At 39.8% G+C, this 23,512-nt stretch overlaps 1 protein-coding gene across 3 annotated transcripts; it reads left to right on the top strand.

Moving 5' to 3' along the window:
* Positions 1 to 7,220: 7,220 nt before the first annotated feature.
* LOC100694690 (ATP-sensitive inward rectifier potassium channel 10) lies at positions 7,221 to 21,812 on the top strand. 3 transcript variants are annotated; one of them, XM_005476733.4, is made up of 6 exons: positions 7,221 to 7,645; positions 15,030 to 15,375; positions 17,292 to 17,503; positions 17,759 to 17,890; positions 18,571 to 18,748; positions 20,307 to 21,812. In XM_005476733.4, the coding sequence occupies exons 2-6, from the start codon at positions 15,030 to 15,032 to the stop codon at positions 20,702 to 20,704; spliced, it is 1,266 nt and encodes a 421-aa protein (XP_005476790.1). In that variant the 5' UTR covers positions 7,221 to 7,645; the 3' UTR covers positions 20,705 to 21,812. The 3 variants fall into 3 exon arrangements, with proteins under 3 accessions (XP_005476790.1, XP_019203801.1, XP_005476791.1); XM_019348256.2 differs by lacking the exon at positions 7,221 to 7,645 and adding an exon at positions 9,263 to 9,452; XM_005476734.4 differs by lacking the exon at positions 7,221 to 7,645 and adding an exon at positions 9,307 to 9,452 and having other exon boundaries at positions 15,062 to 15,375.
* Positions 21,813 to 23,512: the final 1,700 nt, after the last annotated feature.

Here is a 23,512-nt window from a genome sequence, read left to right on the forward strand (position 1 = left end):
AAAAGGGCTGGGCTTCTTTAACATTAAAACGTTTCATTTCATTGGTAGTGAGGAGTTCAGCACTAAATCTGCCCTTGGGCTCTTACATAATGAAATACTACACTTCAGAGAAGACATACTGCAGATGTTGGTGGAACTCGAAGAGAAGTATATGTTCCAAAACGGAGGATATATTACTCATGAGATTTAGTGAATATTTTCCATGGGTTTTACCACAAACACTGGGTCTAAACTCCTAAAGATCATTGCAAGTGTTGCCCCAAATTTCACCAAAATCTGGCGAGCACTGTTTAAGCACCAGTCATTCTTTAAAGTGTTGACTAAGTAAAAATCCTAACTTGATGTTTTTACAAAAGGAAGGCCGAACACTTTTCCAAAATAATGAGGAAGAGTACTTCAAGTACAAGTTAAATGGCAGCCCATTTGTATGCATGTGAACATAACTGTAGCTTTAGTGAATAAAGAGTTTTAAAACCAGATGGTTTTAAAATGACAGGTTCATACACGTGTAATGTATGCATGCCAGAGTTTATGTGTTCACTATATCACAGCGTGTCCTGTGTTATATACCTGCTTTGGCAGCTGTACAGAGCAGCCAGTGTTCTGTTACATACTGTTATGTAACTGCTGGTTTGTATTCACACGGCTTCCTGACGTGCCAGCCAAAACCCGCTTCTCTCTCTCTGAATACAAATTAGAAACAGGTCACAAGTGCAAGAATTCTGCTTTGATAACCCAAAGCAGATTCGAGCTACTGTTTAATTGTAGGTTAATTGTCCTTTTACGTCCTTCTATGGAGCAACAGCTCCACAATGAATTAACCAGAATTCCAGATAAAATTGGAGTTTATTATTTAGGCCCGGCCTTAATGAAATTTGTTACATGCATACTTTGTTTTACTCTTTTTTTTTTCCTTTTACTTCCTCCACAACATCCACAACCTCAACCCTTCATGTTGAATTTATTACATATTCATGTTATTTCCTGTTGTTTGTAGGCCTCAAACCTAACCAAGCTAACCAGTTAGATTTGATCTGCAGTAGTGAGGCATCCATGCCATGTGGATATTTTATATACAAACACAGTCAACAGATAGGTAACATACAAAATGCTGAATGAATTAATAAATCAATAAATCAATATTAACGACTTAATTTAGCAAAGCAGAGCTATGATTTGTTTATTTGAGTGTTGGATCCTAGAACAAATTATTGTTCTGCACTAAAAACCTTTTTTCCAGAAGCAGGAAACTCAAAGTCGCTACGCAAAGGCTGAGAGTCGTCAAGTAAAACTGTCTGCACAAGGATGACTGGTTCAGCTGTGGCTCACCAATCAGCCTCTTAGACGATTTAACATTTTGGTTGAGTAACTTTCTACTTTCTGTTCTTTTAGAGATAAACTTCCAAACCATGATACCAAGGAAAAGGATAAAACAAACTTGATCTTCTTCTGGTTTCTGTTGTTTCCTGTAGGGGTCGCCACAGCCCTCTGATAAAGGAAGAATGAGGCTTAATTGTGAAGCTGAAGAAACTTTTGCCTTTAACACACATTTATGTGTTTCAGTGTGTCTTTGAAGGTGAGCATGTCCTACTGGATACAATGCTTATTCTGTAACATGCATTTCTTAACAATGAAAGAAAGTGGGTCATTTTTTGTGTTCTGACTACAGACCTATGAGCTGACTTTAGCCCTCATGTTGTGTTCATTTCGTGTCAAACAATTTTGTGTTCCCACTTTATTAATCTCATTAATCTGAGCTTATATGTCTTGAATTTGAGTTCTAAGAAACATAATTTCTGTCTTATTTTGATTATAAGAAATAATCGGATGAAACGGTATACTGTGTATTAGAGACTACTCTGGGTCAATATTATAATGAACATTTGTTTTGAAACCATCTAAAAAGTTTTATACAGTCACATAATGTAACCTGTTGTGTTCCTGGTCAAAAGTAACCAGGAATGTTTTACTTGTGCACCGAGGAAAGTATCCCAAAACTACACTTGCTTCTGACACATCTCCTGACCAAGACCGTAGGAGATGAAGAAATTGTCATCTTATGTCCCTGAGACCAATCAATCTCCAGAACCACAACCTTTGCTTGTTTCTTTTCAGGAAATCTTCTTTGTCGACAAAGGCATGGAATCTTAGGTCAGTCTGATAAGTTAACTACATTTTTTGGAGGTAAAACTTTTAAATTGGTCAAATTTGACCTAACACAACATTGGGGTTAAAAGCATCATGTCACTAATGATGGCAGTTTTGAATCGTTAGATAATCAACATGTATTCCCATTATTTTGTCAAAATAAAGAAAATAATAAGAAGTATCATATCCATCCCTAAAGACGGGAGGCGGCGTGGTATAAAGTGGTTATTATGGTTGCTTTCATCATCTTTCATGAAACCTTTAACAATGAAGTCACACACTAACTATTCGAGCATAAAATGAGGTTTGGTGCCTTCGGCCACCAGTAAGGGGCGCTCCATCCTTAAAAGCTGCTGATTCTGTAGGGGACGCTGATGCTTCACCAGGTAATGATTTGGAATTCAAAGCAGAATTCTCATACTGAGCAACTGTGGTTCTAGCAGCAGCGCCAGAGGTATTATAAGTGTTGTTTGGACACCAGATCAGAGAAGCTTTCATGAGGACTTGCTTAAAATTCCTTGCTCTTGGACTTATGCATATAATAATCTTGCATCTAAGGTACACTGCAGTAACATATATGTCTGTATGTTGCAGAAATATGTAAATATATATATATATATATATATATATATATAACCAAGTGGCCGGCATAGTGTACAGGAACATCTGTGCCAAGTATAACCTGGAAGTCCCGAGGTCAAAATGGGAGACGCCCCCAAGGGTGATGGAGAATGACTGAGCTAAGATCCTGTGGGACTTCCAGATACAGACGGACAAAATGGTGATGGCTAACCAACCGGACATAGTTGTGGTAGACAAACAGAAGAAACAAACAGAAGAAGACGGCCATAGTGATCGATGTAGCGGTCCCGAATGACAGCAACATCAGAAAGAAGGAACACGAGAAGCTGGAGAAATACCAAGGGCTCAGAGAAGAGTTCGAGAGGATGTGGAGGGTGAAGGTAATGGTGGTCCCCGTGGTAATCGGAGCACTAGGTGCGGTGACTCCCAAGCTAGGCGAGTGGCTCCAGCAGATCCCGGGAACAACATCGGAGATCTCTGTCCAGAAGAGCGCAGTCCTGGGAACAGCTAAGATACTGCGCAGGACCCTCAAGCTCCCAGGCCTCTGGTAGAGGACCCGAGCTTGAAGGATAAACCGCCCGCAGGGGCGAGATGGGTGTTTTTATATATATATATATATATATATATGCCCCACAGCTGGATACTGGAATGCCTAGAATTGTACAAGATCAACAGGACCCTAAGAGCCTTCATCAGGAACTCAATGGGGATGTGGCGTACAACACTGGAGGCCACCTCCAAGCCCATAGCACAAGTCACCATCAAGTGCGGGATCTACCAAGGAGATGCTCTGTCCCCACTGCTGTTCTGCATAGGCCTGAACCCCCTCAGTGAGCTCATTAACAAGACTGGCTACGGATACCGACTACGGAACGGAGCAGTTGTCAGCCACCTCCTGTACATGGATGACATCAAGCTGTATGCCAAGAGTGAACGAGACATCGATTCACTGATACACACTACCAGGCTATACAGCAATGATATCGGGATGTCATTCAGGCTGGAGAAGTGTAGTCGGATGGTAACAAAGAGAGGGAAGGTAGTCAGAACTGAGGGGATCGAACTACCAGAAGGCAACATTGCAGACATAGAGGACAGTTACAAGTACCTGGGGATCCCGCAGGCGAATGGGAACCATGAAGAGGCCGCTAGGAAAGCTGCAACCACCAAGTACCTGCAGAGGGTCAGGCAAGTCCTGAGGAGTCAGCTGAATGGTAAGAACAAGATCCTGGCCATCAACACCTACGCCCTGCCCGTGATCAGGTACCCTGCTGGGGTAATAGGCTGGCCAAAGGAGGAGATAGAAGCCACTGACATAAAGACAAGAACGCTCCTTACCATGCATGGAGGGTTTCACCCCAAGTCCAGCACCCTGAGGCTGTACGCTAAGCGGAAGGAAGGGGGCCGGGGACTGGTGAGTGTCAGCACCACAGTCCAGGATGAGACAAGAAACATCCACGAATACATCACGAAGATGGCCCCAACTGACAGCGTGCTCAGTGAATACCTCAGGCAGCAGAAACCCAAGAAAGAGGAGGAAGGCGAGGAACCATCATGGAAGGACAGGCCCCTGCACGGTATGTACCACCGGCAGATAGAGGAGGTGGCTGATATCCAGAAATCCTACCAGTGGCTGGACAAAGCTGGACTGAAAGACAGCACAGAGGCACTAATCATGGCAGCTGTGTAAAGATGCCCATATACACACACACACACACACACACACACACACATATATATATATATATATATATTTCTGCAATGTATCTAAAGTGTTGCTGAGGAGATGAAATACCATCAGGTGTGAGTGACTGGGCCTGCAAAGAGCATAGCAACTGGTGGCCTGAATGTTTGCTGTAAACTCACATATAGTACCTCAGATATTGAGGTCATTACCCAAACTTCCTGTTCCTGTTAAGCACATTTTCACCTTAACTTTATCATATGGAAACTTGCTGTTTTTTCCTTGCAAGGGAAACAGGTCCCTATGATGTGGCTGTGTGAAGAAATAAAGGTCATCTGAAAATGAGTAATACGTCTACCACACACACACACACACACACACACACACACACACACATATTTCTAGCCTAAACCACAGTGAGTTATACTATAATGACTTGTTTTTGATCTTAAAAGGGAGATTATTCTTCAAATGATCAATAGTAGGAAACACTGTCATATGTTTCCCTCTGCTGACTAAATCTGGAATTGCAGCAAGAGTCAAACGTCTGCAATTGGCACAGCTACTATTTTTTTAAACAAAACATCAAACATCCATCCATCCATTTGTCCATCGCCTAAAGCTTATCTGAAGCTGACAGATATTGAAAGGAACATACTATGATAATGTATTTTTATTGTTATTATTGCGGCATCATAATTACACAATGCTGGATGCTAAACATAATGAATAAATGAACCAAGTCTACATTTTAAATAAACCCTGAATTTGTAAGTCTGTCATGAATATTGGCAACAAGTTTTTCTTTTAAACTCTCTGTAACCTGTTTTCACCTTAGCGAATTCACCAAGCAGAAGTAAGAACCGGAAGGAAGTGGGAAAAACAGCAAAACAGCAACTAAATATGCAGAGAGAATCAGATAAAAGGCTGCAGAGAGAAAAAGGAGGGTGAGAAAAAGAGTTTCTAAAGAACGGAGGTAAGTTCACCAACACCACCACTAGCATGAGCCAAGAGCACTGACTGACCCCACCACACACACACAAACACACACACACACCCCTACTTTTCTTTCCTAGCATGCACGTGAAGAGAAAAAGCAGTAAACAGCTGATTTTTTTTAACAGCTTTTCACACTGAAACTGAATCACATGCATGCAGGTATGTATGTCTCGACGTCTCGAGCACTTAGCACCTTGAGGTTTTAGATGATCAAAGTCATGCTCAAAAAGAGAAGATGGTGAGATCATCATTTTTTTGCAGATACCACATTTGATGACATATCTTCAGTTAGAATATGTTGATACTAATACTTTTTAACTAAGTGAGAAAAAAACGATCAGTAAGTGGTATAATAAAGATAAAGTTTTACAGTAAAAGGGAAGCCATATTTTTATCGTTACCCCTTGCTTGGTCCAACTTCCTAGTCAAGTCAGAAGTACTGACTATAATTTACAAGAACTGTGGAGGAAACTGAATGTGGTTGAGTGAGGCTCGTACAGGGCTGTGTTGGGGTAAAATTAGCACTGAGGGTCGGTGCACAAACTTACATATAATTAGTGTGCAGTACAGCAACTTTATTTGGACAGATACTTTCCTCACATAGTTACATAGTTAATAAAGATAGTTTCTGCAGCGCTTTGCACATAATATACCTGCCAAAAACAGACAAACACTAGACTGGGGGGCTATTAATGCACAAAGGTTAGCATGCATTATTTTAACAAAGTGAAATACTTGGCTAAATGCTTGAATGTTGTTGTGTTGTGATAACTGGATTTTCAGGCTAAATGACTTAGAGCTTGCTGTCACTGTGACCACAAAACAACCCTTGAAGAAACTATTACTTCTACTTTTACTTTAAACTTTATAAACAAACACACACTTTATAATTCTTGCGCTCATACACTAATGTTGAAGTACAAGCACCTTGCGTGGAGATGCCCTGCAAAATGCAAGAACAAATAACCAACTAACTGCCACAAATGAGAAGAATACAAGTTCATGCTGCTTCAGCCTACGCTTTGATTTTAGGATTTTTGCTCCTGCAGCTTTATAGACGTGCATGCAAAAACTTACTGTATAAGAAAAGCTCAGACAGCGGGGTTTAATCTTATCTTTTTCCTTCCTCTTCAAAGGCCACACGCTCATCGCCACGATCACACATATTTTCCGTTTCTTTTGAATGCACAGAAAACTTTTACACAGTTTCACAGTGGTTTTGTAGTTTCCACAGTACTGACTTCCTCTTCATCTATATGTCTTGTTTTTTTGGCGGTGCGGGGGGAATACAGAAAGGCTCCAGTGTTGCTTTAAAATAGAACATCTTGATGGCAACAATAACAACACAAAAATAAAGTTCAGGACTGATCCTGCACTTTGTTCAAAGTGGACTCTTCTGCACATGTGACCAATGGTCCTCATTGACTATCCCTCTTTCTATTAAATAATGCTTTGTCACCCTCTCCTGAGCCAGACCATGGGGTTGTATTCACCTCACGGATGCCCCTCTTTATGTGGCGGAGCTTAACAGGATGCTCCGTACAGACGCTCTTGGACACAGCAAACGCCGGGCACAGAAGAAATGAATAGGGTGCTCTGTGGTTTCCCTTAAAAGAGTGTTTGTGTGTGCACTTGTGTGTGTGGGTTTGCTGCAGGGGCTGGTCTGTTAGGGCCATTTGTTGGCGCGTGCACATGTGCTTGTGTGCATTTGTGCAGAATGTGCATGCGAGGCCCTGAACATGTGCGTTTATTTCTCTCTGCATGAATCTGGTGTGCTGCCTGTATGATGTATTCATGGCCCTTTGTGTCATTTTAATAAAAAAAAAAGGAAAAAGGGGAGACTGTGGGGAGTGGCGATCAATTATTACACCAATTACACAGACTTTCAGGACACAACAGGGATTCAGGAATGAGAGAGCTCAGAGGGAAAAGTGAGAGAGGGGCCTGTTATAAAGCCAAGTCCTGTCACTTTGGGAAGAATTTGTAGCCAGTGAGACCGGGCTTTGGGTCCCAAACAAGAGCCCGATGAGCCAATGACTGTCTCCATAATTCTCCTCAGCGGTGTATCAGTGTCGTGGGACGCAGGCTGTTGAAGTTACTCCTGTAGAGTTACAGTCCCAATCGTGTCCTGTGAGCATGACAACAAAGCAGCCATGTGGACGAAAGGCTGAGGCTCCAGGCTCCTAACTCCTCTCTGTACGGGTCAATTAGATTGCAGCCTGCGCTGAAAAGGTAAGCAAATGAATTCTCAACAAAGTGCACTGGAAATACCAAAAAAATAAATCAGAGTCGGACACGGTGATCATTATTCTTAAAGTAATAATTCTCCATGGAATTAATTCTCCAGGACAAAGCGATTAGTATAGATGTGTGTAGTTATATATTTGAGCTTATTAAATTGATTTGATTTTTTATTGCATGTATTGTTAAACCTAAAAAATATTTCAGAAAATGCTGACTTACTGCAAATTAGATCATGAGAGCATTGCCTTGCACAGTCAGAGGTTGCAAAACATAAAAATCCATGAGAGTAGCATAAACGATGTTGAATATATCATTTACAAAATAAAAAGTTAACAAAGGGGACATTTCTTTTGTGCTGCATTTTGAACTAACGTTTCTCAGTTCCTCAGTGTTTCTCTAAATAGCCTGGTTTCTGGAAGATGATAGATAGATGGACATTTTTTATCAGCAATCAGTTTGTCAGCAATCATCAGTTTGTTCTTTCCATCACTATAAAACATACCATATAGAACAAACTTAAAAATGCTTTGAAAGCTGTGCATACAAATCGAGTTCAGTTCATTTTACAGTGTAAACCAGGCAGAAGGTTTATTATTGTGCATACTTGCTCCAGTTTATTATTTCAGTTTACCTAAAAAAAGCTCCAATGCTGCCTTAAAAGAGGTAAATCAACAGTTTTTGGTGAAAGTCTGATCAACACTTGAAGAAGTTTACACTTCCCCGCATCTCCATCGCAATGAAACTATAGCATGATATTGTTGATTATATTTCCCCAAATCTGATCTTTAAAGAGGGAGAACACGTCTAATACATGAACTTTAGATCGTCAGTAAAAAGACGCTTAGAGGATGAGAAAAAAAGTTTTTATTTCTTAGTGAATCTTACGTTATTTGGGAGTCTTATGAGATTCTGTTGAGGTGAAATTTTTGACAGAAGGAAAGAAACAGAAATAACAAATAAAATAAGAAGGGGGAGAAAAGTGTGTGTGAGTGTGTCTGGAGGGGAGGGAGGGGGATTACTCCTCACTCCAGAATACTAATGAGGGCCTTTTGTCACAGATCTTTCACTCTTTCCCCTTCTGTCTGTGTGCTCGTTTTTCCCCTTTACTCATTTCTCCCTCTCTCTCTTTCATTTTCACGCACACACACACACACACACACACACACACACACACACACACACACACGCATCACATGAGGAGATTCCCTGACTTTCACTCATTCATTCACTCAAAAAACTTTAATATAAGCTTCCCTACCTACAAGCCTAATTCAACCAAAATGTACTGATTTTTGTTTACATTGTGATGACTTGCTTTTCTTCCACCAGTGAAACGTTGAGTCTTCACAATGTGAAGACGTATTTATACTCATACAACATGACTGGTACACATGCATAGCTGTGCACTTGTATTTACATACATACAAAATGACACACCTACATTCACATAAAAACACATGTAATTTCAATCCTACTCTCACATAATCACACACTGACACACGCACACACACGGATGGGTACAGAGTCGTTTTTGTCAATGGCGCCTTTTGTTTCTTTTATCTGAGCTCACAACAAAGCATTCCTGTGTACACAGAGGGGAGAGAGATAGAGAGAAGGAAGGAAGGCGAGAGAAAGAGGAAAGGAGGAAAAGAGAAAGAGGGAGATCAGGAAAACATCCACCGCTCTTTTTGTCAGACAAAAGTTTTGATTGGGTTCTTGGATTCGGCTCACTGAGGCCGCAGGTACAGTAAAGTTGTAGCGCTGCCATGGAGATGGAATACATCCTGCTGGAGAGGTTCGTTAATAGTTTCCCTCTCATTTACTCCCATTTACTCTATTAGTTATCTGATACATGGCTGTAGTGGAATTTGCGAGCGTATTCGTGTGTGCGCGGCTGACAGGGAGAGGGCTGGGTAAGAGGGTGATGCAGAGTTGAAAGAGTGAAGTTTTCAATTGATCCATTGTAAGTGCAAAGCCTTTGAATGGCTCACAAAAGTGTGATGTAATTAAAGCTGATCAGTTATGTAATCCACGATCAGCAAAGGAGCTATTTTTGATTTATGCTATGAGGCAAAAGTATATGGACACACTAGAGATGAGAATGGTGAATAATATTTTCACATCTGTGCAAAAAAGTAAAAAAATGTTTGCAGAAGTTTAGAATTTATCGAAAACACTGACCTCAGCCCTGTCTAATGCCTTTGGCATAGATGCATGCTACAGGCTGGGCTGTAACAGTGTATAATAATTAAGTGCTTTACTGCACCTAAATGCAGTTCACCGGAAATTTATTTGACATCGCATTGTTTGCGTGCAAACTTCCTCAAAAACATCTCTAGGCCTGTTGTCTTGTTTCAGATGTCTGTGAATTGTTACAAATGTCAGCAAAGCGATTTTTCTCTGAACTGTTTATATGAATTAATTTTATTTTGATCAAATTTTTAAGGGACAAAATCTGTTATTTAGAAAAAGGAGAAAAATCAAGAGTGAATTGTTTTTCTTTCCTATACCTTTTACGCATTTTTGTTTTTATTGTGAACATCCAAGTAGGGCCCAAACCCTGCTGAGAATCCAAGTAAATGATAATTTTCATTCACATGAAGATGACACATGTAAGTCACCCTAAAGTGAAACATAGGAGACAGCAAAGCAGTCCCCAGCACAGCGGCTGAGACTATTGAATGAGGGCATTTTAAAGTTTTGCTTTCAGATTCTGTTCGGCAGTCTTGCCATTAATTCCTTTTATGGAAAAAACCCTCAAAACTTTGCTTTGTTGTTTGCGTGATGTGATGGTGATTACCCCAGACCTCATTTGCAAGACAGCTGAAGCTTGCCCAACTTATTCTTGCACAAGTAATTTACATTGTCATTTTCTGAGGAAGCTAGTCTGTCAGAATTAAGCAAATGCTTTAAAAAACAGTGTAAATGCAGCTGAAAATAATGTCAGTTTGACTAGCTACAAGAATAAAATGCTGTTGAGCCACAAATTCACAATGTTTTTAGTAATATGTCTGTCACACTGATCATTATATGCAGAACATAATAAACACAATTTTATTACAAAAGATTTCGGTTGCATTGCAAGACTTTTTCTTACTTAGGTAATACATCTGAGTACTACTACACCACTAATATACGTTTGGAGCTGTCATTGAGTGGGATCAAATCCCTGAAGCCAGGCTCCAAAATTTTATCAAGAATCAGGAAGCTGGAATAAGATTCCCAGTAATCACAAATTATCATGTTAACAGGTGCCCACTTACTTTTTGGCCTGAGAGGACCATGAAGACCAGAGAGCTTATATTCTTTTACATGAGAGGTAGAATTTTACATTCTGCTTTAATGAGCATGAGAAGTTCTCACAGAGTGATCTTGTGAGGATCCAGAGTGTAAAACACCCATGAAAAGACTTCACAGGAGTCAAGTCTCAGGCTGAACAAGGCCAAAGCGCACAGAAAGCTAAACTGGCCTTTTCCCTATCCATCTCTCACTGTCTCTTGCCGTCTCTGGTTTCCAGTCAGAAGTTCACTCTTTGTCCACTAAAGGTCTCCCTGATCAGAATCAACAGTAAGCTTTTTAAATAAACTTTATCTTGATAAATGTCTGAGTTTCCAACAAAGATTTTGACCTTAATTGACTCTTTCAAGTTTCTTTTCTGTCCTTTGGATCACAAATGAGTCTCTGTGTGGGTTGTTTGTTGCGTCAATGAATGCATCCTAATTACTGTCTTCTTTCTTTTCACCTTCCTCTTCCTTATCTCCCTCTTTTGTGGGCTATTCTCTCACTTGACCGCCATCATTTGTTGAACGTAAGTGAGCGTGTCAAATTATGCAGGAGCTTAGCTGTCTGACATGACTTGTATCTAAATGCTCGTTCATCTACACATTCATGCAAACATATCAAAATGTAAAAACTGAAATACTTGCTATCAGATTACGGGGACATTTGAATTTCAATTTATCTTCCTAAAGACAGAAATAGACAGGTCTTTTATGTTAGATGAGGGTTAGTCCAAATATGGGACTAAACATTGATTAGCAGCTGTTTCTCTTCCTGTTTTTCATGTCACATCAAATATACCTCGCCCAAACCTGGTCTTAATAAAGATCTAACCACACTAACAGATGTGTGAGCTTGTACTTCCTCTTATGCCACATCTGCTCTTGAGCATTCACCATCATGTTAACTGACACAAAGTGGAGACAGGGCTGGACTGGGACAAAAAATCGGCCCGGGCATTTTGACTAGAGACCGGCCCACCAGGTATTATAGGAAAAACCATAAATCCTTTGAATGAAAACAAACGCTGTTGTCACAGTGATGTACACTGTCTTGTTGGTATATGTGTATCAGTCTAATAAACTTAAACCTACACCATCCTCCCTATTCTGGTATTCTAAACAGTACCCGAAAGTAGACTGCCTGGTCGAGTTAACCTCCTGAACTATCTACAACACATGGTGAAAACCTGAAATTAAGACAGAGAAGACTAGAGTTGAGACATGATCATTACTGATGACAGATTTAGATATATTTTCATAAACCATTCATTTGCCACATCAATAAACAGCATGGCAGGGCAAAATATTTTTTCTAACATGGCAACCTTTAAAAAGTGAAAGGAGATAGAAAGACAGGTGAGAAAGATGATGGCATTTTACACACAGTACTGGTACAGTATCTAGAAAATGTGGGAAAATGCTGGCATCATAAACAGTACTTAGCTACTTCTGAAGAAATTATGATGGGACCCTAAAAAAATACTATGTACAATAATGGATTTCAATACATTTTACATCAGATGAAAACGTTTGTTGTAAGATTCAGAGCGATGAACAAACAAGAGAGAAAAGCCGATCAGCTGATCACTGATCAGTTTCATGACTGAAGTAGAAACAGGAGAGAGACGGGGAGAGAATGAGAGAAGAAGAAACAGCTGTGCAGCGTAAACATGGAATAACTCCAGCTTTGTGTCTTTTTCATTGTAGCTGAAGTCCAGGACAAACTGTTCCTTTTCACCTCAATACTAAACGCGCAATATTTTCTCTGTATACGAGACGATTACGTTTTTTAAAGGGACGGTTGGAAACTCTAATAACTAACCTTATAAATAAGATAAAAGTTCAACATCAATAATATCACAGCACCCGCCCAGCAGTATAGAAACTCCGTCATGCTAGCTAGTACGCAGTATGTAACTGACTGTAAAAAGTCAGCATAACGAAAATAAACTCCACCTAAACTTGGTTTATATCTGACCCGGATAGACTGCAGGTCATAACTTCTTACCTGAAGTTGAGTTCACCGCCTCGGGTCTCTGCTCCTCCTGACTTTCCGCCATCCACCTGCCAGCGTGTTGCATCTGCTGGCCTCCACCACTTGCTAATGTTACTGAATCTGTAGAAGCTCCGCAATAGCCACCACCAAACAATTGAGTTATTTTTACACATCTCCCTTCATCTGGCCAATCCACCACCTTTCAGTGTTTATACCGTTACGGAAAAAAACGAAGAAAAAAACCCCTCATCGGCCCATAAAAACGAAAAATCACCATCGGCCCACCGGGCAAATGCCCAGTATGCCCGATGGCCAGTCCAGCTATGAGTGGAGCTGACAGCTGATAGTGATGGAGATGCTGTCAGTCTGAAGAAATGCATGAATTTCAAAGAACATGCTAAAGGAGTTAGCATCTATGAGTCAGAAATGTCTGTCAGAAAGCTATGTGACATTTTACTGTTGTGTTTGAGGACATACAGCCAGTGTTATTCTGGTCTGAAGCATGCTACATACTTGTGTGTGTAGTTTATCTTTCCATCACTGGTCACATGTTTGTTAGTTTGCTTTTTTCTTTAGTACTTTACAGCTAGTGATTCACAGGCACCACGTGGTGAGAAAATGTATGACTTCCATGCATAACTATACTTAGTCACTGAAATTTACTATTTGAACCCACATTTTAATGACTCACTCTACCGTTTAACCACCGTAAAAAGCACCAAGCAGCCCACCTTACCTGAAAAACATGTACAGACTATTCTAAAGAAATGATTTACACAAGAGGAGAGTTCTGTATCTTCTATGTGACACAACACATGAAGCTGAAACCCCTTAAGTTTTGAAACGTGAGGAAATGTTTGTTCTTCCTGTTTCAGGTTTTAGTTTCAAAGATTACAATCAAAAGAAGAACAAAGCGCCCCTTTTGGGGCACACAGTGATGGCATATGTCACTTCTTCTTCATGACAATATTTCAGTAAATTTCCAAACACCAAGAATGCCTATTTACGGAAATAATGGGCAGAGTACAGAAATTTAAAATGTGTTAGTGTTAACTTGCCCTCTAAGGTTTTTTTCTTTTATTTCTCACATTTTTTTAATGGTGTTATCTGTTTTATATTTTTAGGGTTTACACAGTCTAACCCATCCATACTATAAGAACAGCCAGATGGCACTGGCCATACCTTCTCATAATCCTTGATTTCCTGCCTCTAAACTGTTGGCAGGGTGGCATTTGTCATTGCTGCTAAAATATTCATGCTTCAGAAAACTTTCCTTGAGCCATGATATTGGAAATGAAATATATGGTACATGTTAATATGTGTATTTATTCATTCTTCTGTCAGAACTACGCACTGAATATGGGGTGTTCTAATATTAACACAGTGAATTTTAGTAAATTCCACTAACTATTATTACATTCAGTCAGTTTCTGTTGGAGAGTGACTCATGACCAGAGTGGATTCCTGTCTGAGCAAACTCCCAGAACAGTTTCACCAACTAAAGGATTTCCTGCAACAACATGTGTGGGTCTGCATGACCTTTCATCTTTGTTATTCTGTTATTAAAATTATTACCAGGCTGAAACAAACACATATTAGACACATAGTTTAAATGTGTTAATGTGAGAGCAGATATCTGCAGGGAAGTTACTAACACCTGCAGCTAGTCATTGTGATAAGTTTGTAGTCTGTATACAGGAAGCCACTGTTATCAGATTGGCTCTGCTTAAATGTGAAACTAAAGTTCCTCTAACATAGATGTGACGGATGTCACACTCAGCTTGTCTCTTTTCAGCTAGCAGGCTTACTGTTGTGAAGGAGCTCAAATCATGAGCTTTTTTTGAAATCCAACCAATTAACTTTGTGCCTACACCTAAAAAGAAAGTAAAAGCAAAGTAAAAAGCACAAAACCACAAAATGCAAAGGTTTCCTGCAGCTTACACAACAGCTTATACCTCCAGACCCCTAACAAGGATTGTGCAGATCCTGTATATTTTAAAGCATAATATATTTTGCGCTCCAGGATGAGAATGTGTACTTTGTGTCAGACAAATGACAAATAAAAACATTTTATTCCATTTTTTCTATTTCCCAGATGACATCTGCCACACCTCCTTCCTCCCGTAGCTCCTCTCCACATAAAGTTTGCCACTCACAGACACAGACAGATGTCTTAAAACCTTTACTTGGTGGTGGCATATCTAGTGGGGTAGGGTCTCTGAGGAAGAGGAGACGTGTCCTGTCCAAAGATGGGCGAAGCAACGTGCGCATCGAGCATGTCAGCGGACGGAGTGCTCTGTACATGCGTGACCTCTGGACAACATTTCTGGACATGCAGTGGCGCTACAAGTTCTTCCTGTTCACTGCCACTTTTGCAGGGACCTGGTTCGTGTTCGGGGTGCTGTGGTACCTGGTCGCACTGGTGCATGGAGACCTTCTTGGTGAGAAAGCAGGGAGAAATTTAAAAGAGCAAAGACCAGGTCATAGGTTCATACTGACGCTCCTCCCCGGCCTTCAGTTTAACACATGGAGTCATTCTAAGTGATCTACATGCGGGTTTTCAGTTAAAAGTTTCAACTGACATTAACAATCATTCACTATTACACCTGAAAAGTGTTTTTCAGTTACATAATTAGTAACTGAATCATACAGAAAGTTTCCAGTTTTGACTTCAAGTCATCTGCACAAAAAGTACCTAATCTTCCTGAGCAGGTTTGTGGTTTTTATGGGTCAAATACAGGAAATGTCTGAAAAAATGTCAGTGCTGACTTTAAAACCCCAAATTATTTATACATTTGAGAAACACTAAAACCTGCGGGTCAGGGCAAAAATATCTAACTATTCAAGTGTTTCAGTTGTCTTCCACTGACAGTTTAATACTTAGACTTCCTGCTGACTTCCTGTAAAAAGCGAAAAACCGCTGTGCTGTGTGTGTGAGTTCAAACCCATTCAAACCGAATGCACGCAGTCATTGCATAAACTGAAACAGGAGTGTTTGCTAAAAAGCCTCCCAGACTTCAGGTGTTCATTGCGCTGTACACATCATGACTTCTTGCAAAACCTCAGTCATGTCTGTTTAGGACATTCAGCCTCAATGTTTGTGCAACTGAGCAATGCAAGAAGAAGTGTGAAACAGATCTCATTGCCTTCTTCACACCAAAACAAAGAGACCACAGAAAAGTGCGAAAACAGCCATAATAGTGAATATAACCTTGACTAAAGCAGTGTGTTGGTGCACAGCAATACTGTAAGGGAAAGTGGAGCCAACAAGATCTCCTGTTCAAATCAAATCAAATCAAAGTTTATTTCTATAGCACATTTTAAAAGACCGGAGTACATCAAACTGTTTCACAATTGTACCGCAATGCGGGTAAAATTAGGGGCAGAGCATGACAGGTAAAACACGGTAAGAACAGTACAATTACATAGTGCAATGCAGCGGGTCAAAGTCAAACTAATTTGCTTCAAAAGCCGAGTTAAACAATTGAATGGACTCAGCTGTGCGGACATCGACTGGGAGATTGTTCCAGAGTCGGGCGGCCATAGCAAAGGCAGGGTCACCTCTGGTCTTTAATCAAGACCTTGGTTGCACTAAGAACAGTTGGCTAGACGATCATAGTACTGTCTTAGGGTTATACAAGTCGAGGAGATCAGATAGCTAGGCACCAGGTTATTTTGAATTTTAAGAGTAAGCAAAAGTATTTTAAAATCAATACGGTATTTAACGGGGAGCCAGTGTAAGTTAGCTAGGACAGGGGTGATGTGATCATGCCTTCTCCTGTCTTAAAGCTGCCAGTGCTTTTCAGTTTAATTGCTATATATTTTGTTATTTGTTTGAATTTGAATCTAATCATGCATTTAATAAAGCATTTTACTTACAAATATGGAACCATTTACGAGGCTTTCCAAGAGATCTATTGTCAAGAAGCATTGTTAAACAAAAAAATAACTAACTAATGTCCTTACTTTTTGTGCTAACCAGGATACACATGCAGTGAGGTTGAATGTTATAGGAGGCTTGTAAAGAGATGCAGAGGCTGTTGTTTCTTTTTTTACTGAACTTATCTTGCGGTTAAAGTGAAGTTTTAGATATAATCTGGCAACTATATCATATCTTTATTCTATCTTAGTTTTCGTTTAACACATGCTTCTCCCCCTCTTCCTCTGATGTCACTCGTGTTTCAGCAGACAGTGTGTTTAACAGTAAATAACAATATCCAGACTTTAAATATTCTGGTCTGTTGTTCCATAATAATGTGTATAAAACTAAAGAGTAAATAATAATAAAAGTGTTTATTTTTATATTTTAGAATTACTTAAAAGAGCTATTGATGCTTTTTTAAACATGTTCCTCCAGAGTTTGACCCTCCATCAAACCACACGCCCTGTGTGATGCAGATGCAGACGCTTACGGGGGCTTTCCTCTTCTCCCTGGAGTCCCAAACAACCATTGGTTACGGTTTTCGCTGCATCACTGAGGAATGTCCAGCTGCCATAATCCTTCTCATAGTTCAACTGGTTATCACCATGCTCATGGAAATCTTCATCACCGGTACCTTTCTGGCCAAGGTAGCCAATACATGACATATCCTTGTAAGATGCAATGAAAAGAGACAAGTGCCTTGTATCAACAAAGCCATGCAGGCCTTAATTTGTGTTTTGAAAACATTTTAAAAAAAAAAGCAGAAGTTGTCTAGTCTTAAACAACACATGCAGAGCAGCATGCAGCGCACTGCAGAGTACATGTGAGCTGCATGTTTACTCAATAATTTTTATTACATAATCATTAACAAAGATGACTCTGACCAAGTTCCTCCTGATCAGGTTGCCCGGCCAAAGAAGCGTGGTGAGACAGTGAAGTTTAGCCAACATGCTGTGGTGTCCGCCCACGAGGGCCGACCCTGCCTCATGATCCGGGTGGCCAACATGCGCAAAAGTCTCCTAATTGGGTGTCAGGCAAGTATGCATGCAGATACTGTGAGTATACAGTAGCTGGGAAAAGTTCCACTTGTTACAGCCAGTCTAGGGGACCCGACCGCAACAAGAGGAATGATCCACCCCCAGTTCGACCCCAAGCAGCACATCACACCATAAGTTAAAATAAAAGATGGTTTATTTACAAGAACAAAACAAAAATGGGTTTCACAGGAGTCACTCAGGCTTCGGGGTGGACCCACGCCAAAATAACAAACAAAAGGAAACTAACTCAGAGGAGTGACTGCTTGCCTAGCCCCAAAGAAACATAACCAAACGACAATCACTTACCTCCCTGACTAACAAAACATGAGAAAACTGTGCCCAACTGAAAAGGCGATCCACCCCTACTTCCTCCTGGATTCACAAAACAACACAGGGCATGTCCCAGCCCCAGCCAGTCTTATACTCCGCCTCCAGATCATCATCCAATCCGGGCACACCATCTTCAGGATCCACCACTCCTGGAGGCGCACCTGCACACTCACATTTACATGTCAGAACCCCAGCCCACGACAGCAGCTGTAACACACTCCATACTTGTAAAGACTAGATAATAAAATAGGTTTAGAGTTCATAATTTGTAGATTAATGTGAATAAGAAATTTGTCAAACTGGGAACCAGTTGAGCTAAAGCAACATGTGCATAATATTCCTATCAGGTGACTGGAAAACTGCTCCAGACGTCTCTGACCAAGGAAGGGGAGACGGTTCGCCTGGATCAGAGAAATGTTCCCTTTCAAGTGGACACTTCCAGTGACAGCCCCTTCCTCATCCTGCCCCTTACCTTCTACCATGTCATCGATGACAACAGTCCCTTGCGAGCCTGGGCAGCCAAGGGTGAGTTTGGTGATGAGAGCAGTAGACTCGGTGGGTGGTGTCACAAACTGCATCAGAATGCCTTCTTTGACATTGACCTTTGTGTCTCATTCCTCTGTCATTCAAACATCTGGCCCTGAAAAGTTTCTAGTATAATTTTACCTCCTTCCAAGCTGCTTGGAGGAAAAGGCAAATGATTTCAGCAACACTTGTGTTGTAGAGAAAAACATCATCATCATTTGGACAACCATTCTTGTTTTCTCCCTTTCTGGTGTATGTGGAGGCTTTAACAATAGACATGCTTCCCACAAATTGTAGTTAGTTAATAAGCCTAGTAATGAACTGTTAAAAATAGCTTCAGTTTCTGAGAAATGTCATGACTAGGTTTACAAAAATTGAATTTATGCAGAAACAAATTTCCTCTTTTTGGTTGTGAAGTCAGAAGAAGAAGCTGTATTTGTTAATGTAGTAAATATGTCACATTTTTCAGGGGTGTCAAACTCATTTTAGTTTATGAGCCACATTATAGTTATTTATTGATCACTGATTAAATAGTGCCTAAATAAACCCCACCTATTTTAAAAACAGATGAGCATTTGGAAAATTTTAACAGTACTTCCAACTGAGACAGTTTTCATAGTTTTGTTTCACTGAAAACGCAACAAAACTGTCTCAGTTCTTCCAAAAGTGTCTACAGTCATTTGAAAAAAAGAAATGTGAAATGAAACAGCATGGTCTCTGATTCCCAACCAGACCATGAGTGATGTCCCTTTAGTAATTAAATGGCTGTAAAACTGATGACAGTTCTGTCTCTGCCTCAGATGAAAAATACACAATTATAACGCGATTCTTCGGCAGCACAATGTTTTCTGGAGCACAGAACAGTGGAGAGACTCCAAATGATGCCGGCCTCCTCTGTAATTTCCAATCGACCCCTCGGAGGGCTGATTTTGAGACATGTTTCATTTTCAAGACTTAGTTTGACATATTTTGTATGTCTATTACTTCTTTATCTGTATGGACACTTGTTTTTAACACCAGTTTTCATCTGTATGAAGATTCACAAGCTGGGCTGACGTCCTCATTTTAGGTTTGACAGCGTTTTAGTAGGTAAAGGTGAATGGCTTGGACATGAATTGAGCTGCGATTTGGGGAAGGCCTCGAAGGGGACTGTCGATGGCTCCCGGGCCTGGCAGATCCCTGTGTACTAAATAGAACTGAAGAAGTTAAGAATTGAAAACAAGGAGTGAGGGAGGGAGGGTGGGGCACGTAAACGAGAATGAACAGCTCGCAGAACTGGGGGAACCTATATAGATGACAACCAGAAGGAGCGTGTTTGGAGGCGTTGTCCTGCTCCTGAAATTCAGATAATAATCGAAATAATCTCCAATTAAAAGAAGATACACACAAAATGCTCATAGTAACATAAATTAAGAGCACTACTAGTGGTTAAAAAACCTTTACTGTAAGTCTTTAAGTTAAATATTTTTATTACTTTCTTTCATCCATTTGTCCTAAGGATATTCTTGGTCTTTAACTTTAATGTGCCATTTCTTTCCATTGTATGTACCGTCTTCAGGTGGTGGCTGGACTGACCCAGAATTGGCTGACTTTGAGTTGCTGGTGATCATGAGCGCCACTGTGGAGCCAACCTCAGCCACCTGCCAGGTTCGCACCTCCTACCTGCCAGATGAGATCCTCTGGGGCTACGAGTTTCCCCCGGTAGTTTCCCTGTCTCCCTCAGGGAAATATGTAGCGGACTTTGCCTTCTTCGACAAAGTGGCCAAGACCAAGACCACCCCCATTTTTAAGCCATCCAGCCCCCAGCAGGGGTACCAGAGCAATGGAGGGGGGACTGTACCTGAGGCGACTGATCCAGAGAAGATTCGTCTGGAGCAGAGCTACAGGGAGCAACGAGGAGAGGACCGAGGTCGGGTCAGGGACGCTCCTCTGAGTGTTCGCATCAGCAACGTGTGAAGAGTTTAAACAAGAAGGTTTAAAAAGCAACAGGAGACGTCGCCAAGTTCAGTGTAAATAACAAATCAGTGAAACATCATATCGATGAACAGAACAGATTAATGTTGAGTACTGTATGAACATGTGGAGTATGTTATTGTCAAATGCTTGCTGGGTATGATATATATATATATAGATACACTCATCTGACTGTATTCATATGAAGGAATAACGTCATAACTGGCATAACTACAGCTCTTTACATCTGATGACGGCACAAGTCCATTCACTCCGAATACACTACCTACAGTTTTTAACTCAAAAAACTACAATACAAATGATACAAAAATCAAGTAAAGAAGATGGAAATCTCAGTGGCCACTAACCAAGTTACAAAAAGGTGTGAGACAGTGGTGTTTAATTTCCATTTTTTTCAAAAGTAGAGCAGAATAAAGAGCAGGTTTGGAGACGTTATTATGACAAAGTAAGATGGAAACACCCACCCACTTAAGTAGAAGCACTGAACCTTGTATAATACGCCTAAAATGCATGTAAATGTGTGGTTAATATACATACCACGTTACATGTAAACATTTATGTACAAAGGTCATATGACTCTGAGTTTTTGCAGTAAAACACATCAGCTGTAAAAGCAGTTTTTCTGCCTCCTGCAACCCCCCACCCCCAATTTCCTCTAAATGAGTAACGTATTTTTATACTTCCTGGTAAAAACCCAAACATGTACTGTGATAGTTCAATAAAATGTAGCACTACAACTGAAAAGTAGACAAAGCTGATACGTTCAGTGTGACCTGCATGTTGGTAATGGTGTTTGTATTTCATGATTTCTGTCATGCGTGACTGATGTTGCTGCTTCAGAACATAGCACTTTATGTATATGATGTAAATTTGCACCTTGAAAAGTAAAGTTGAATGTGTGTTAAATTTTGAGTCTACTAAAAGCACTCAAACACTGAAAATCATTGAATTGTTAGTTTTAAAAAACAGATGATTAATTTTTTTTAACAAATCAAACTGTAACGGTTTTTTGTACGTCTCTGTAGCTTTAATAATATTAATGTGTCCAGATATGCACAAATATTAAAGGAACTCTCCTTTATGCAAAAAACAGTAGCCTACTATTCCTTGAACACTTCTGTGATCACTTTGTTAAATCCCCTTATTTTTTTTAGTATACAAATCACACAAAAAGGGGAACAGTAGGATACATCACAGGTGAGTGCTGAGATGTGAGAATGTGGAATAGTAATAGTTAGAAATGAAGTGATCCATGAGCTTAATGGATCTGAATAGGATGAAAAATACATGTTTTGTAATACTTGCTTCACATTATGAGTGTAAAGTGTCTTTAAAGACCAGCTTAGTGACTTATTCTTATCTTTGGTTTTCTTCATCCTCCTCTTGTACACCACTTGGACCACTTGAGCTTGTACCACCCTGGAAACTATCTCTGGAAGACTCTCACTCTTCTAGGAAAAATCTTGCACCATGTGGACTTTCCGCTGCTTGTCAGGGAATTCTCATCTCATTTTGCACTTTCCTGACTTTTGTAAACATTTTTTTCTCTGAGCTGTGACAGATATGCTCTTATTTTAGTCAGTTTATTAATCCACATACTACTAAACAGCGTTTCTGGCCTCTGATATACATAATTAAAATGATTGTGTATAGGTCTTAGCTATATGCTCATGTGGAACCATCTGTTTAGACTGTAAGACTTAAAATGAAACTGCAATTGGGGTTTAAGTCTTACTGATACTATGTTAACCTCAGCTGCATCCTACTGAAACCCTAACATAAATTTATCAGCATGTCTGTAGATTTGTAACATATCTACCAAACACAGCTTTGCTAACATGATCATTTGTCTTTGGTCCGGTCATAAAGGGGGTGGGATCTAGTTGGATGTCTTTGTCTCTCTTTGATGTCATTTCTGACGCTGACACATGTCAAAGATACATTTGTATTGCTTAAAACACTGAAAATAACCCTTTCATTGCTCATCTTGTTAACAATTATAACGGAAAAGCCTCTTTAAACTATTTATTTCTCACTGAAACATTTTTAATAAAAACTAAAAACAAATAAACATTCAACTAATCCAAAAAAGGAAAGAAAAGCTGACAGGAACCAGGTCTGGTTTGACAAAACGTTACGCTGCTTCCTCATTGATCATTTGAGAGAATCATGACTCGTGGTGTAGTCCTGTTTGCGCTATTTTTGTTCTACATAATAGAAGTACAAGGTAAGAACTTGTTCTTTTTTCACAGCTACTGTGTTATTTTTAAAGACCTTTTAGCAATTAAAATCAAATAACAAAAAATGCTGTTTTCAGTAATGCCTTTATTTTAGTCATGATGCTAATAAAATTCAAAATGATCCAGTAGTTTCTACTGAGATGTTGATTTAGTAGTGTGAATATCTGCTCACATTTGATTTGATTTGATTTGATTGGTAATTTATTTCAAACATGTAAACAATATACAGGTACATTTAGAAAAGAAAATAAGAGAGAGAAAAAAAATACTATACAAAAAAATCAATACATTTCAATATAGCTGCCGTTCTGATTAATTTACATGTTGAAAGGGAATGGGAAGAAGTAAACACTTATTTAATCCCACCCCTTTGCCATAAATTATCAGTTAATATTTAGTTAGCTTTCTTACTGATATAATTTGTAATAAAATATAGTGAACAGATTTCTGATATACTATATACTATACTATATATTTGCTGTTGGGGCATGGGGGGAACAATAACATATCAATACTGCCTTACTAGGATAATCTACTCAGTATTAACATT

Source organism: Oreochromis niloticus, linkage group LG18 (assembly GCF_001858045.2).
Source record: "Oreochromis niloticus isolate F11D_XX linkage group LG18, O_niloticus_UMD_NMBU, whole genome shotgun sequence".
NCBI classification, from domain to species: Eukaryota; Metazoa; Chordata; class Actinopteri; order Cichliformes; family Cichlidae; genus Oreochromis; species Oreochromis niloticus.